Genomic DNA, 15,411 nt, shown 5'->3' on the forward strand with positions numbered 1-15,411 from the left:
TCCGTTTAGGGGGCCAGCCTGGATTATCTATTCCTCCGATATTGATGATCTTCTTCAATACCGGATGAAGACAGTAAGGGAAATCTAGACCGGTAGACGCAATTTACTCTACACAACTATGGCGGGAGACTCACAAGACTCCGGGACTCTCCCGGAGGCTGGGAACAATACACAAACCCCCAACGACTTGCCCAATTCGCAGATACCGAAACACACTCCGTCTCAGTCACAGACTGGAAAGCTATGGGATGCCTTCGGAAACCCTGAAGAGCCCGCGAACGCGCTCGCCAAAGCAACCTATAAACCCCGAGGCAAGAACCCTAAGGATGTGTCATACTCTGAAATTATTGGAACATTCCCGGTCTCCGAAATGACCACCCTTCACAAAAGGCCGTGTGCTCGGGAATCCTTGTTGACTGGCATTGGCGTCGGATTTGGAGTTGGTGGTCTACGAGGTGTGCTCAAAGGTATAGCTGCATTCTTTTCGTATTGGAACACTTGAATCATGGGGCTAATATGTGCATGCAGGACGGTACTATCTATGGTCTGCTGCGAACTGGGCTGTTGGCATGTTTGCGATCAGTTCATTGGCCTCATATGAATACTGCCGCTGGCGACGAAATAACGAATTGAGTGGCATGGCAGAAGCGCTCGATCTGATGAACCAATTGAAGGCTAAGAAACAACGGGAGAAGGATGCGGCAGAGGAGGAAGCGGCATTGCGCGCGCGTCTTGCCGAGGAGGAAAGGAAGAGCAAGAGTTGGACCAATCCCTCCAACTACAAATTCTGGTAGTATTGTTGATTCATGAAAAGGAGTCGTGGAGTTCATGAGGTGTTTGAAAAACTGTATATTCCGATCGATAGATCAAGACCAAGTGGTGATCGACGTCATGTCGTAAGTCATCTCTGTGTATCATAGCTCTCTGCAAAGTTCATATTGTCCAATCAATCATCGTTGGATTCCCCATGTTTCCAAAAAGAAAGAGACAAAAAAAGAGAGAAAAAAAAGATGAAACTGCCCATACGCCTGCCCTTCAAGAGAGAAACGCCGAAAGATATCCAAATGTAGCTGCATATTGCGCAGCCATGCTTGCCTCGCTAGCAATTGAATTTCACTCGCTTCTGAATTGCACCTTCGTTTATGCCGCGCAATTTATCCTGGCCAACACCATCCCTCCTCCTTTCGCGTCGTCTCTCACGAGCCTCCCGGGCTTCGCGATTCTTCCATTCTGCCACTTGCTTTTGTCGCTTCTGTGATCTTTCCCACGCAATTGAGGCGGTGGGCTTGAAGCCTATGCCGTTGATCCCATATCCATCATCCGTCGGGTCAGATGGATTGTGGCCTGTTATTTCTGAATCATGCCATACAAGCGGGTCTTCTTCAGACGGAGTGTTCGCAAGAGGAGGGGATAGTCGTTGTTTGCGTTTAGATGGCGAAGAGGGATTTAAATCCCTGCGAGAGAAAGTAGCAGACTTCTTCTTTGAGGGGGATTTTGGCAAGGAAGTCGGACCCTGTTTTGCGGGCGGCTCGAATCGCGACGCTTGGCGGTCACCGGGTTCGTTGCTGGTGTCCGGTAAGGCTTCAGGCATATTCTTGAGCTCGTGTCTGTCGGGCTCGCATTCTTTCTGTGCCGGTGGAGCCGAAGATCCTCGCCGTGGGTTGCCAGTCAAGCTTCCAGGGTCCGGAACAAGATCGCCACGGATCGCTAGCTCTCCGAATCGTCCAGCTACTGCAGTGCGAGGACTGTAGCTTTCCAGCTCGTCCTCGTCCTGAAGTGAAACTTCTTGAAAACTGTCAATAGAAGCTATTGATGTGGGTGACGCCGAAGGGCTATAGCAGTCTGATTCAGAGGCCTCTCGTTTGCGCTTTGGGGAGAAAGATGAAGGTAAGCCTGTTGGCATCATACTGAAAACGGACGTAGTGGGGACGTCACCGAGCAACCCGATGGGTCTCATTTGTAAATAAATAGGGTATCCACCACCAAGTTGTTCTCAGGAGACGAGACTATTCATTCTGCAGAGCCCGCGAGCGGCGGAGGTCAGGGCTGAGAGGGGTTTTGGTCTTGGACATTCGGCATTGAATCTGACTGTGGGGTACGTCTGTACAATGATCGCCACTAAATTGGCCGCGCATACAATATGTATACATCAAAGGATTATTTTTAGTCTCTTTTGTCTTTCTATTTCTACAAGGAACAAAAAGTTTTCTTTGAGACTACATATGTAGAAATCTCCTACTCCGTACGCAGACAGTGAGACCATGATCAAACAACTTAAAACACTTAATTGAAAAATATCAGAGCAGCGATAGTCAGAGCTGCTGAGGCAAAAGGCCTGGTAATAATTTACAAATACCTGCAAGCCGTACCAATCGAGTCATGAAGACAAAAGCAAAACCTAACGCCATGACGAAGACTCCCAAGTCCAAACACATTGCGCATCTAGGCCTTTTGCTTCTTCTTGGAGGGCTCGGCATCCGTATCGTGCTTGCGCTTCTTCTTCTTGTCGGACTCGCCCTCACCCACGGACTTTCTCTTCTCTTTCTTTTCCTTCTTATCCTTCTTCTCCTTCTTTTCTTTCTTCTCCTTCTTCTCCTTCTTCTCCTCCTTGGCCTCAGCAACTTCGGCATCCTCCATCTCCGCATCGCTCTGGTCGGCATCGACATCAAGGTCAGCCAGCACGGCATCCATGGCATTTTTCTGTCAAATATTAGCATTGGTTTGTCATTTAGTAGGGTAAGTATAGTTCAACATACCATGGCGACCTCGTTCTTGGTAGGGGCAGCGCCGGAGGTGTAGAACTCCAAGCGCTCCTCAACCTGGCTCTTCAGGGCCTCACCGAACTTGGTGTTAGGCTCCTCGGAGAAGTTATCAATGCGGGAAGCAATGGAACACTTGTTGGCAAGGAAACGGGAGATTCTGCCCTTGTTCTTGGGGCCAGCGCGGCCGATGAAGGAAGAGTGGTACAGCAGACCGTACTTGGGGGTGTTTCCCTTGGTCTTCAAGGCACGGAAAAGAGCCTTCTCGGCACCAAGAATCTGAACGGTAGAGGCGGGGTACTTGGAAAGGTTGGTCAAGCTACCAGCGTGGGAGATCAGACGGGCACCGACGACCTCACCGATGAGGGCGGCGAGGTTAGGCGCGACGACGCTCATCTTGGAAACAAGGTAAGCGTAGAGAGACTTGCGGTACTTGGCGAGCTTGACAACGCGCTCGGCGAAGGATACCACATTCTCCATATCAGACTCGGAGATCTCTTGACCCATACTAGTCTTAGCGGCATCAATAATGCTCTGGGCAACAGCCTCGTCATCCTCAACAAGGGCGGCAATGTCGTGCAGGCTTTCGCTGGTCAGGGTTTGCTTGTCCTTAATGAATAGGGCGAGCTCGGCGTAGCGCTGGTTGTCGGAGACAATCTTGACGAGCTCGGGGAAGTGCCACGAGTACCATTCGCGGACTCTCATGGAGAAGGTGTTGATGGCCTTGTCGAGCTGGTCCAGGATGGCGATAGCCTGGATGATGTGGTTGTCGTCACGCTGGACGGAGAACTTTACCTTAGCACGTGAGTAAGCGTGACCGAGACCGAGCTGGGCAGTGTCCATGTCACCATCGCGCAGCTGCTTGAGGAGCTTGCTAGCGTGGAGACGGATACCACGGAGAAGATCCTGGACGACCTCGCTGGTATCACCAGTCTCACAGTCCACGAATGAGAAAGCGGACTTGATGCTTCCTGCCAGAGCCTTGTCGGCAAGACCCAGGACTACCTTCTTCTTCTTGTTCGGCTTGGGGAGGTTCAATTCAAGGAAAGAAACTAGAGTCTCGGATGCGACACCTTCGGAGATATCATTGATTTCTCCAAGAGCCTGCTTGTTGTTCCTACAAATTGTTAGTCGGCGATGAAAAATGAAAACCTTTTCATTTAGACTGATAAAGCGTACTCGAAAGGCAGGAAACTCGAAAGCTCGACCATCTTGCCGAACTTAGCAAGGTCATTAACACCCTCCTGGACTTCCTTCAAGGAATTGCCGACAGAGTCACCCTGGTGGGCGACCTTGAAAAGCGAGTAACCCATAGGGCCCTCGAAAAGTAGGAAATCGGCCATCGTATTAGCGCCAATCCAAGGTCAATCACAAGATAATGATAAAAACTTGTAACGCCGGCCAGAAAACCTTGCAAAGTGCAATTTGATGGGTCTCTGGTGAGGTTGGCGACAGCTGGAAATGGACAATTTTTTTTTCTTGCCGCTAGTGCGAATCCTAAGGCACCGAACCGGAGGTATGACGGTACGCATCGGAGTAGACGTTTACCCGGCCCGCTGATATAGCCACGTGATCATATGGATGCTTGAATGTGGGCTTTTTGGCCGCGGACCTAACGTGGAACAAGCGCTCTACCATCCCCTAATTTAATATTTTTGAGTTATTGGACGTGATACCCTGTCATTCATTACGTGGGAGATGTCTGCAACTCAACTACTTAACCCCAAGGCGGAGTCGAGGGTATGGAAAATATTCCCAGATGGCCCCTCAATGATATGCCCGCACACTAACATTTCACGCAGCGGAGAGGAGAGGCCTTGAAGGTGAACATCGGTGCCGGTGAAGGTCTTCAAGATGTTCTCAAGTCCAACCTGGGTCCTTCGGGTACTCTCAAGATGTAAGTTTCCTACGAATACGCCTCAAATACAAAGGCGATGGAGCTGACAAAACTTAGGCTGGTTGATGGTGCAGGCGCAGTATGCAATCCCCAATTCCGCTCGATTGGCACGAACATCCCTTTCCTAATACAGAATTGCTATGATAGATCAAATTGACCAAGGATGGAAACGTTTTGTTGCGAGAGATGGTTCGTTCTGCCCCCCAGAATCACGGCACTTGGAGCTTCTGAGCTAACCTCTAACAGCAAATTCAAAACCCCACGGCTGTAAGATGAAATTACCTCGAGACTCTCCTACGTGTTGCTGACGAAGTGGAAAGGTTATGATCGCTCGCGCTGCGACCGCACAAGATGATATTACCGGTGATGGAACAACATCTGTCGTTCTGCTGGTGGGAGAGCTTTTGAAGCAGGCGGAGCGTCACATCTCGGAGGGTCTGCACCCCCGTGTTATCACTGATGGCTACGAAATTGCTAAGACCGAGGCCTTGAAGGTATGTAATGGGGATTGAAAGTCAAAATCTCGAGACGGATTCTAACACATTACCCACAGTTCCTTGAAAACTTCAAGCTCGAGCGTTCTATTGACCGAGAGCTGTTGCTTTCTGTTGCTCGCACCTCCCTCTCCACCAAGCTTAGCGGTGCTCTCGCTGAGAAGCTTACCCCCGACATTGTTGATGCTGTGCTCGCCATCCACAAAGCCCCTGAGAAGCCCGATTTGCACATGGTTGAGATTATGACGATGCAGCACCGGTCGTCATCGGATACCCAGCTTATTCGTGGTCTTGCTTTGGACCACGGTGCCAGACACCCCGACATGCCCAAGCGGGTGGAGAACGCTTTCATTCTCACATTGAACGTCAGTCTGGAGTACGAGAAATCGGAAATTAACTCCGGGTTCTACTACTCCAACGCCGAGCAGAGAGATAAGCTGGTTGAGAGTGAGCGCAAGTTTGTGGATGCGAAGCTGCAGAAGATTGTGGACCTCAAGAAGGAGGTTTGTGGAAACGACCCCAACAAGGGATTCGTTATCATCAACCAGAAGGGTATCGATCCCCTCAGCTTGGATGTTCTTGTTAAGAACGGCATTTTCGCTCTGCGAAGAGCCAAGCGCAGAAACATGGAGCGTTTGCAGCTAGTCTGTGGTGGAACTGCTCAGAACAGTGTTGAGGATTTGTCTCCCGATGTTCTTGGGTGGGCTGGTCTGGTCTACGAGCACCAGCTTGGTGAGGAAAAGTTCACTTTTATTGAAGAGGTCAAGGATCCTAAGTCTGTGACTATCCTCATTAAGGGTCCTAATGGACACACCATCACCCAGGTTAAGGATGCCGTTCGTGATGGTCTGCGCTCGGTCTACAACACCATTGTCGATGGCTGTGTCATTCCCGGAGCTGGCGCATTCCAAGTTGCATGTGCCGCACACCTGCAGTCCCAGGCCTTCACCAAGACCGTCAAGGGTAAGGCCAAGTGGGGTGTTGGTGCGTTCGCCGATGCCCTTCTGATCATTCCTAAAACTCTTGCTGCCAACTCAGGCCACGACATCCAGGATTCGCTGGCTGCTCTTCACGATGAGGCAATTGATGGTAACACTGTCGGTTTGGATCTGGTCACTGGCGCACCCATGGATCCCGTCCAAGGGGGTGTCTTCGATTCCTTCCGTGTTCTGCGCAACTGCATAGCTTCCAGCACGGGCATCGCATCTAACCTCCTTCTGTGCGATGAGCTACTGAAGGCTCGCCAGATGGGTAAAGCCGGTGCCGGTGGGCCCGGTGGTCAGGAAGAGTAATGCACGTTCTCATTTACGAAGTCAGGCGGTTCATGTAAAGTTTAAAGGGTTAAAGACTTGATTCCCTCATAAAGTTGGGGGCAAGCTAATCTATTCAAAAATGCACAAACTTCACGTTGCTTCTCATTGTCGTCGTTAAATGGAAATACAGTAATCAGCGCTATCGTACATAAACTGGGAACGTTCGAAGCTGTCTCGTCGGGATAATCAGTCTTCTTCTGAGGTAACGCTTTGGTCCCCATCAGACACATTCTCGGGGGGCCAGAGTCCCTCAAAGCCTTCTTCCCTGACTGGGTCGTCCAGGGAGAGATGGTGTGCTTGAGCCCACTCCCACACATCAGATTTGCAAATGGTGACCATCTGACCTGGTGGTGTAGTATTGTCCTCCACAGCTGTACGAGTAGATTTACGTTTTTTGGGGGTAGCCTGGGGTTCGAACAGTCCCATGCTCTTGAGTGCAGTAATCACGTCCTCGGTCAACATACCGGTTCCCAGACCAAGTTCTTCAACGGTAATGGTCTCGCGCAAGGGTCTCTTGCGGGAGCCTTTAGGGGTTGAGCTGGGCTTTAGTTGGTCGGGTTCAAGGGAGCTGCTGCTAGGTTTGCCACGGAGTAAGAATCGAGCAATCCGTTCGGCCCAAAAGCGGACATAGCTTTTGTGGCCCAGCTCACTCAGTGGCTTCTCTGGTCCACCGATGCACCCACGGTTGGAGTCCCACCCGCTGAGCTTGTAGCTGACCCCCATCAACAACTTCCCAAGCTGCTTGTGTTGATAAGGCGGGAAGATCAGAATGCAAGCAAGATTGTTCGCATCCCATGAGAGTTTCTCTTTTGAAAAGAACCCGAGCACGTAGTAGCTGTCGGAGTCATCCGGGTCGGTGAAAGTGAGGATGTAGTACAGGAAGGTTGCGACATCGAAAAAGACTGTCTTGTGGTCGAGGAAGAGTTTCGCGAAAAGGGACAAATTCTGTCCGAAAAGTTTGTGGTTTTGCCCATCAACCTCCCACACTGCGTACCCGCCATGGTCGTAGACTTTCGTCCCTGGTGGGTTTATGCGATGCTCACAGGCACGTTTGTGTTCCTCAAAGATATCCACGTCACATGAGTATCGAAAGCACCAGCGACAGACGTAGAGTCGATCGGCATCCTTGGCGACGAGGTCTTCAGGGTAGATGGATTGGTTCCATGGCTTGAACAAGAGATCGCCCAGTACGACGTTGTTTACGTTGCGATCGGCTGGAGTCTGCAATGGCGCAGACTTCGGGGTCGCCATTGATATCTATGCAGATTCGAGCGGCGCGATGTGATATCGAAGTTGTCGGGGATGCTAGGTTTCGGGAGCGTTCATGCGATGTACCGTCTCCAATGGACCAGCCATTGGTAGTAAGTACCTTGGAAATGAGAGTAAGAGGTAGATGAAACGAGTGGACACGGTCGCTCAAGAATTAGGCGACGTTATATGGACATAATTCTCAGTTAGTATTATTCATTGCCCATTCAATTGATTCGATGCAATTCAGGGTTGACGCCTCAAAGTCCAGGCGGAAAGAGAATGTCATGTGATCGGAGCGGGGATCCTCCAGAGAGCTTCATCATGCTCTCATGCTCTCTTTATCCTGTTGCCTGAAACACCCCCATCTACCTTTTGGGGATTTCTTGAATTTCTTGGATTTCTTAAATTTCTTGTCCCATTCCTTGTATCTGGAAGATCCGAAACTCGAAAAAAAAAAATTGGAAGTGTTGCCACAGGCAGCAACATACATATTGAATCTCGTGATCTTTTTCCCGTTTAATACACTCCCCGTCTCGAAGCCCCAGAGGCATCATAATTCCAAACCATTTCATATCTTCAACTCTATCAACTCTAGTTTATCATTTCTTGGTTTCCTATCCTGTAACACCGCCCCACCTGTTTGTGTTCCCGATCCGCAGGGCTCACAGTGCATCTTCTCCACGATGTTGAAGCCCTTCCAAATCAGAAACCTTCGGGTATCCACTCAGCATCAACCAGAGCAGCTTGCGGATTCTCGTCCTTCTGCGGGAGTGGTTCAGATCTCTGCTACAGATTACGATGATTTAGCGTCGAACCATCCCCGCGCGAGGTTGACTTACATGGATGACGATGATGATGACGAAACAATAACCGTAAGTTTATAGCAATCTATCGGCTATCTATCATCAAAATCTCACCGTTTCCCTTAGGTTGGATCCGCTCTCGAGCTTTCTCAGCGCCTTGAGGAGCCCCTAGACATTAATACACAGCTTGAATCCGTCGAGCTTTCTCCCGATGGCATCAGTCCGATGCACATATTTGATATTCGTCGATCAAACTCTGTGACTGAGTTGTGGAAACGATTTGAGGACAACGTTTCAAAGCAAGGCTCGGCTAGTGAGAAGAACGACACGCAAGCTACTTCAAAGGCTACTGTCCTTGAAGAGCAACATGGAGTCACTGTTCCTCGTATTTCAACCCCGCCACCGATATCTGGGGACCAGCCTCGGCCTCTTATGGAAGCATTTGAGGCTGAGCTAGCAGATATGCTCAATTCTTCCGAGTCCTCCGAGAGTAGAATACCTCAGCCTAACTCACCACCGATTAATGAGCCATCGGCCAACACAAACTCAGGGCGATCCCCTCATCCCGTTGAGGTTTTGGCGGCACAGGTTTTAGACCAGCTGATCAACGGCGCTAGTATGGTGCAATCTGAATGGAGAAACAAAATGCCTCAGCTACAGCGGCAACTACAGAATGCTCAGAGACAATTTGAGGCTGCACAGAGATCTCTGCCTGAGAACGTGGAGGCGTCATTGCGGACACTACTCGCCACCGTTGAGGCTCACCTAAGAACCGCTTTTAATAATCTTCCAGATGGCGGAAGGCAAATGGCAGAAGATGCCTTCCAAGCAGGAAGACCTGTCGCTGAAAATGCCGCTGATGGCTTTCGTATGATGGCCTCCGAGCTTAACGAGGTCGGAAGGACACTATTTGCCGCATTTGAAAATGAGTTTGGTCGTGCTGGATCAACAGCCTCTACGTCGACCTCAACTTCTGAGGCGCCAAACCCTAGAGCATCCAGGCCGTTCTTTAACACTACTGCAAGAAATGAAGCTGCGGCTCCGGCCACTCTGTATTCCCATAGCTCAGGCGCGACAGCCACAAACGAGAAATCGACAGCAGACCCAGGTCAATCGAACCCATCTAATGCTGCACAAGCAGGAGTGTCCCCCATCCAAAGTCCTCCTGGTCAACCCACATCCGCTCGCCCAAATAATTGGGCGCCTCCGACATGGCCTGCTCCGTTTTGGAATCCATTCCACACTTATAACGCACCCCCGCCTCCCTGTCCTCCTCCACCGTCGGCATCGCTGCCGAGTTTCGCTTACTGGCCCCAACGGCCACCTGCGCCTCCTCCTCCACCTCCTGCATTCAATCGCCCGTTGAATGCTGCACAAACATCACAAGTCAAGTCTACAGAATCGAAGAACAGTTCAGCAACTAAATCTTTGTTCATTGGCAATGTTGGTTTCAAGGTCACCGACAAGATGATACAGGATGTGTTTGCTGCCAAGGGATTCCTTGTCAAGGTGGATCTCCCGCTAGATACCGCATCAGGAAGACATGCGGGCTTTGGCTATGTGAACTTCCCCTCGGATTATCCGGCTTTCGCTGCAATGGAAGCATTGCAAGGTGCTGTCATTGACGGTCACTCGATAAACCTTGAGCCTATGTATCATCCCCCCATCGAAAGTGTGCGTTCGGCACAGGTTTCACCCAATGCCAGTACAACCACACGCAATACTCAGACGGACCGCCCTCTGGCTGACACGAGCGGTGTAAACAATGCCCCATCTGAACGAGACAGTACCATATCGACGCCGTTTGCGTCCCCCCTTGCTGTCAAGCTACAAAAGAGTCCATCCAAGCCTGGCAGTACGGATAATCGGAGGAAGTCTGTCAGTTTTGTAGACCTCACGCAAAATGTTGATCATGATCAACCTCAGACGGAATCGTCCGCACTACTTGACTCTCCAAGCGACGACCCTGCATTCAGCGCACGTTTTCCCTCGCTTTTACCCGAGACGAGCGACCAACATAACGATCTATTGAGTGGACAAAGTGTTTCCTCGTATTCTCATACGGAGTCTCGTTTCCCACCTGTGTCTCAGTGGGAGGCACAACTTCTTGCAAATCAGTCCCCGGTTGTTGATGCCAGGCGACCTTCCGACCATAGCAAAGCAATGCGGGATCAAATCGGCCATTCCTCCGCTGCCGAGGAGACTGCGCGCCCAGCGATAGATCTCAATGAGCAGTATGCGGCCAAATTGAAGCGTCGAGCCACCGAGCAAGAAACTCATAAGCCAACTCATCGGCACCCTGCGCAAACTGGCCGTCGTCATTCCCTGAAGCATTCCGCAAGTATGCGCAGTCTTGGTGGTAGATCGCGTGGTCCTGCCGACACAGACACGTGGGCTCGGCTGTCTAGGCGAGAACGAAATGCTGCATCTTCTCGCGAGCAAGTCCCCGGAAGCTTCCCGGTAGAAGATACAGCGGGGGCCGAGCTCTCTCGTACTCTTGATGACAATGTTCCTGAGAGTGATGATGCGACGATCGAACGATGTGTCTCTGCTCTTGTTGATATGGGGTACGGGGCTGAACAAGAAGGTGGACGGTCAAGAATGGCTGTGTATGCAGCTATGGCAAATGGTGTCCTCATGGATGCGATTGATATGATTGAAGAGGAAAGATTGGTCTATGAACGACGGCCTTCGCAGTGAGGCATGGAATACTTGCTTGCTTTTTTTTTGTTCGGGTCATATAGCGACCCAGCCATTCCTTCGGCTACACAGTTTAGCTTGACCGGAAGTCTTTCAGCGTTAGTTGCTCTCGGTAATTTTGAAATCTTACTTTTTGCTGTAATGACTTGCTAGGCCAATTATCCACATGCATGGATGTCTCGAACCTTCAATATACTATGTATCGCACAAGGAGTTGGAATATGGAATATCCACCTTTTAACTGAACCTTCCTTTTCTTTTTTTACGTATGTCTTCGTCAAAAGAAGATGTACAAATAGATTGGCCCGTTATATATAAATTGTCGCAGCTATGTAATCATATAACTGCCCAGGCCCCCGGGATACAAATTCGATTCCCAAAAATAAAAAATAGAAACTGCCGCCAACACAACGTTTAGTGCTATAAATACAACCTTGTCGATGTTCTCTAATAATGTACATACCTGTAGGTAGTAAATGCTGAGAATGCTAATCGGACCGACATCAACGCCGATAAGTTTCCTGGCCGCAATCTCCGAACTCCCCGATCATCCAACCCACAGCATCTCCAGCAATGCAGATATGGCGGCGGACCTTCACCACATCTGTGGGCAGACTTACCCATAGCTCAATTAATACCCGCCCCTCTATCGTGCGATGCGCGCAAATCCTCCAAGCTAGCAAGAACGGTGGGGTCTGCAGTTTCGAGGACCAAGAAGTCAAAGTGAATGGGTTCATTCGCTCTGTACGGAAACAGAAACGATTTGCGTTCGCAGAAATATCAGATGGCTCGACCGTGGAGCCATTGCAGGCAATTCTGAAGCCCGCGCAAGCAGCAGAGTATGTTCGACCGCGCGCGAGTTGTGTGGTCCTTGACCTGCTTGTCCATGAAGACTAACTCGAACGCTTTTCCTCTAGTCTGTCAACTGGAACTGCGATTGAAATATCGGGCATATGGAAGGCTTGCCCACCGGGCAAAGAGCAAACTCATGAGCTCCAAACAAGCGATGTTAAGGTTGTAGGCGCATCGGACGCGGAGGTAAGTCCAAGACCTTTTCCCCAGCTGTCGCAAACCTCAGACTAACCACCATACCTATGGCTGCAGACGTTTCCGATCCAGAAGAAGTACCACAGCCCCGACTTCCTGCGTCAGATCCCACACCTTCGCATTCGAACACCCTTCAATTCTCTTCTTTCGCGCTTCCGATCCGAGTGCATGTTCCAACTTGGCAATGTCTTCCACTCTCATCCTGACGGAGCTTTCACACAAGTTCAGCCTCCTCTTATAACGTCCTCAGATTGCGAAGGCGCAGGTGAAACTTTTACACTGACACCGCGCGGTGCTGCAACACCCACCACCGAGAACGAGCATTTCTTCCGAGCGCCAAAATACCTCACAGTATCGTCGCAGCTTCACCTTGAAGCGTATGCGGCAGAGCTGGGCAACGTCTGGACATTGACACCAGTGTTCCGGGCAGAGAAGAGCGATACACCACGCCACCTCAGCGAGTTCTACATGCTAGAAGCCGAGGTCAATTTCATGTCCGATCTTGACTCGCTTACTGACTTAGTCGAACATCTGCTACGCGATCTGACGCGTCGTCTATATAATACTCCTGTGGGCCAAGAGATCTTGTCGGCAAAGCGGTCTGGCGAGCCAGGCCAGGAAGCTAGCGAGGAGTCGGGATCTCTACGAAAAAGATGGACCGATCTAATGGATGGGCCAAAGTGGCACCGCATCACATATACCCAAGCAGTGGAGATGCTCCAGCGTGCTGTCACCGAAGACGGAGCATCATTTGAGCATTCCCCGACATGGAACGGAGGTCTACAACTTGAGCATGAAAAGTATATTGTCGAGGTGCTCCATCAAGGATGTCCCGTCTTCGTGACGGACTACCCTAAATCCGTCAAGCCGTTCTACATGGCCCCTTCACAGACCGCCGACGGCAGCAACACGCCTGGGGAGACAGTGGCATGTTTCGACCTGCTCCTCCCTGAAGTCAGCGAAGTCGCTGGGGGCTCCCTGCGCGAGCATCGCCTGCTCAATCTCATTCAGAACATGCGCGAGCACGGCCTGATCAAGCCCCGACAGATTCCCGAATCTGGTGATCCAGCTTCAGGCGAATCGCTATATCCCCATCTCACCCCCGACGAGGACCTGAGCCACCTCCAATGGTACGCTGACCTCCGACGCTGGGGCTCTGCTCCCCATGGAGGCTTTGGGCTCGGATTCGACCGGTTCCTGGGATATTTGACTGGTGTCTCCAGCGTTCGAGATATCGTATCCTTCCCGCGGTACTTCGGTCGCGCTGATTGCTGATGCTTATCAGAGGTATCACTTGGCCAGTGTATGATATATCTGTAATATAATATGCATGAAAATAAATATTTGAATAGAGAGATTTGAAAACGACCCAACCTAAAGCGACAGTAGCTGATCGATCTACTGTGTAACTCATAACTGGGGCTGGATTTGCTCCATTGACAATAAGCACCCGAAGTAGTGAACTCTGTACTCCGTATCAAACGGAGAGTTATACTATACTCTCAACAAGCTAGGAATAAAGTCGCCGATTGATTCCCGAATAGGACAAAGACAGGAGCGAGTTATCCGCAGACATCCGTATAACGGAGCCTCCCCGGCACTATGTCCCCAAATTCGACTAGTGGAAATACACGTCTCTTACCATCTGAAGCTAAAAAAGAAAGAGAGCTTGTATGGAGGTATGCTTGTAAGCACTCACCGGTAGTGACCGGCTCAGCTAACAAGGTTTGTATGTTGTATTATTCTTTTTTAGCATCACACAATTATTAGGCCCCAAAGCAACCTTTGATAAAAATATGTACTACATGGGCGCCTTATGTACTGTACTCTATTACTAGCAGAGCAAGGCAGCAAAAAAAAGGAAAATGACTCGCGACTAAATTCTCACCATTCTCATCTTCATATGGACTACGGAGGTCTCCGTAGACTGTCGGATTATGAGAGGCTACGGATATATAGAGCTTATTGATTTACCCACTTTGCCTATCTTGTTTGTTAGTCCGATACGCTAATTTCAAATTATGATCTCGCAGAGCTCAAAACAAATGATCGGATAATTGGCCGAAAAAGAAGACGGTGACTGGGTCGAACTAGCTAATCCTTTTCCGTTATTGGATTTGGCCCCTGTTCCACGAATCAGCCAAGTAATGATCGTGGAGAGTTAGCCGAAGAAGCCAGAACAAAGCGCAACGCTAAAATTCTGAAGGAATGCGACGGAGTTAGAGAGAAAATGCTACTTCCGGCACCAGTGCCTTCATACCAGACATGGGATCGGACCTCACTATATGATATCAAAAGATGATGACACCGGTCTGAACGCAGGGTTGGATTTACGTATGCTTACTCCACACTCCGTACTTTGGATATCTGTGTCCGAAGACAGGGCTGAGCGTCGAAAGGAACCAGGAGTTAGAATAGAGGAACTGGAGGGCAAAAATTATACCGCGTTAGCAAGCACCACCGCACGGACGAAAGGAATGGGTGCTCGGATTTAACTTGGCGACCGAAGTAATAAAATTAAGGCACAGATCTTGCTGCATTAGCAGAGCGCCAGGCGTAGACGATCGTTTCACGATAAGAGTAGCTCTATATTGTATGGAGTAGACCGGTCGTTTTTGTACATGCAAACATACAACAGTACAACATGGCTGGGGTAGCATATTGGCGTATAACTCAACCCGTATACGGAAGACATGTACTCCGTACGGCAGATCTTATCCCTGATTTTATGCACCGGAGGTCCGGACCCCAAGCAAAGCCAAGCACTATAGTCTGGAAACGAGGCGTCCCACAGACCAAATGTAAAAAAATGGGGCGTCGGTGGCACTAGCCCTTGGGGCAGTACGTAGGTCGATCATGATTGCTGGAAAAGTAGATACATCGGTACCCTAATTCGGAAACAGGACAGCGAGGCGGCTGTGGTCAACGGCAATGGAATTCAAGGACGATTGAAATCTCGGCGTACCTGATTAGGAGAAAACGTGGTTCGCCGAGTGGACTTGGAGTATGAGTTACCTTATTTCGGACCTCGCTTATTTACGCCGAGCATTCTAGTTTCGGTTTAGATTTTATAGACCTTGTATTGCTACTTGTCCTTAAAGGTTATTATTGTAATAGGCAATGATTATATATATGGTTAATATAAAG

At 49.9% G+C, this 15,411-nt stretch overlaps 7 protein-coding genes across 7 annotated transcripts; 4 read left to right on the forward strand and 3 right to left on the reverse strand.

The window, feature by feature from the left end:
* Positions 1 to 118: 118 nt before the first annotated feature.
* N7525_001019 (COX20 family protein) lies at positions 119 to 794 on the forward strand (the record flags this gene model as incomplete). The annotated part of the gene is made up of 2 exons (XM_002558349.1): positions 119 to 467; positions 529 to 794. 2 exons carry the CDS (start codon positions 119 to 121, stop codon positions 792 to 794), a joined length of 615 nt encoding a protein of 204 aa, XP_002558395.1.
* A 305-nt stretch (positions 795 to 1,099) lies between these two features.
* N7525_001020 (uncharacterized protein) lies at positions 1,100 to 1,957 on the reverse strand (the record flags this gene model as incomplete). The annotated part of the gene is made up of 1 exon (XM_002558348.2): positions 1,100 to 1,957. The coding sequence occupies one exon, from the start codon at positions 1,955 to 1,957 to the stop codon at positions 1,100 to 1,102; it is 858 nt and encodes a 285-aa protein (XP_002558394.2).
* A 485-nt stretch (positions 1,958 to 2,442) lies between these two features.
* Positions 2,443 to 4,162, reverse strand: sik1 (snoRNP complex protein NOP56; the record flags this gene model as incomplete). Its single annotated transcript, XM_002558347.2, has 3 exons — positions 3,939 to 4,162; positions 2,757 to 3,876; positions 2,443 to 2,700 (listed from the first exon to the last, which is right to left on the reverse strand). Exons 1-3 carry the CDS (start codon positions 4,100 to 4,102, stop codon positions 2,443 to 2,445), a joined length of 1,542 nt encoding a protein of 513 aa, XP_002558393.1. The 5' UTR covers positions 4,103 to 4,162.
* A 295-nt stretch (positions 4,163 to 4,457) lies between these two features.
* On the forward strand, positions 4,458 to 6,442 carry N7525_001022 (chaperonin-containing T-complex subunit CCT6; the record flags this gene model as incomplete). The annotated part of the gene is made up of 7 exons (XM_002558346.1): positions 4,458 to 4,499; positions 4,562 to 4,656; positions 4,714 to 4,735; positions 4,804 to 4,845; positions 4,903 to 4,923; positions 4,977 to 5,150; positions 5,210 to 6,442. 7 exons carry the CDS (start codon positions 4,458 to 4,460, stop codon positions 6,440 to 6,442), a joined length of 1,629 nt encoding a protein of 542 aa, XP_002558392.1.
* A 207-nt stretch (positions 6,443 to 6,649) lies between these two features.
* On the reverse strand, positions 6,650 to 7,714 carry N7525_001023 (putative histone acetyltransferase (MysT1); the record flags this gene model as incomplete). The annotated part of the gene is made up of 1 exon (XM_002558345.2): positions 6,650 to 7,714. One exon carries the CDS (start codon positions 7,712 to 7,714, stop codon positions 6,650 to 6,652), a length of 1,065 nt encoding a protein of 354 aa, XP_002558391.2.
* Positions 7,715 to 8,397: 683 nt separating this feature from the next.
* N7525_001024 (RNA recognition motif domain-containing protein) lies at positions 8,398 to 11,217 on the forward strand (the record flags this gene model as incomplete). Its single annotated transcript, XM_002558344.2, has 2 exons — positions 8,398 to 8,586; positions 8,644 to 11,217. The coding sequence occupies 2 exons, from the start codon at positions 8,398 to 8,400 to the stop codon at positions 11,215 to 11,217; spliced, it is 2,763 nt and encodes a 920-aa protein (XP_002558390.2).
* A 573-nt stretch (positions 11,218 to 11,790) lies between these two features.
* N7525_001025 (asparagine--tRNA ligase SLM5) lies at positions 11,791 to 13,539 on the forward strand (the record flags this gene model as incomplete). Its single annotated transcript, XM_002558343.2, has 3 exons — positions 11,791 to 12,056; positions 12,135 to 12,255; positions 12,322 to 13,539. The coding sequence occupies 3 exons, from the start codon at positions 11,791 to 11,793 to the stop codon at positions 13,537 to 13,539; spliced, it is 1,605 nt and encodes a 534-aa protein (XP_002558389.1).
* Between the last annotated feature and the right edge of the window lie 1,872 nt (positions 13,540 to 15,411).

Source organism: Penicillium rubens, assembly GCF_028828025.1.
Source record: "Penicillium rubens strain IBT 27055 chromosome Unknown utg000001l_segment0_segment0, whole genome shotgun sequence".
Lineage (NCBI taxonomy): Eukaryota > Fungi > Ascomycota > Eurotiomycetes > Eurotiales > Aspergillaceae > Penicillium > Penicillium rubens.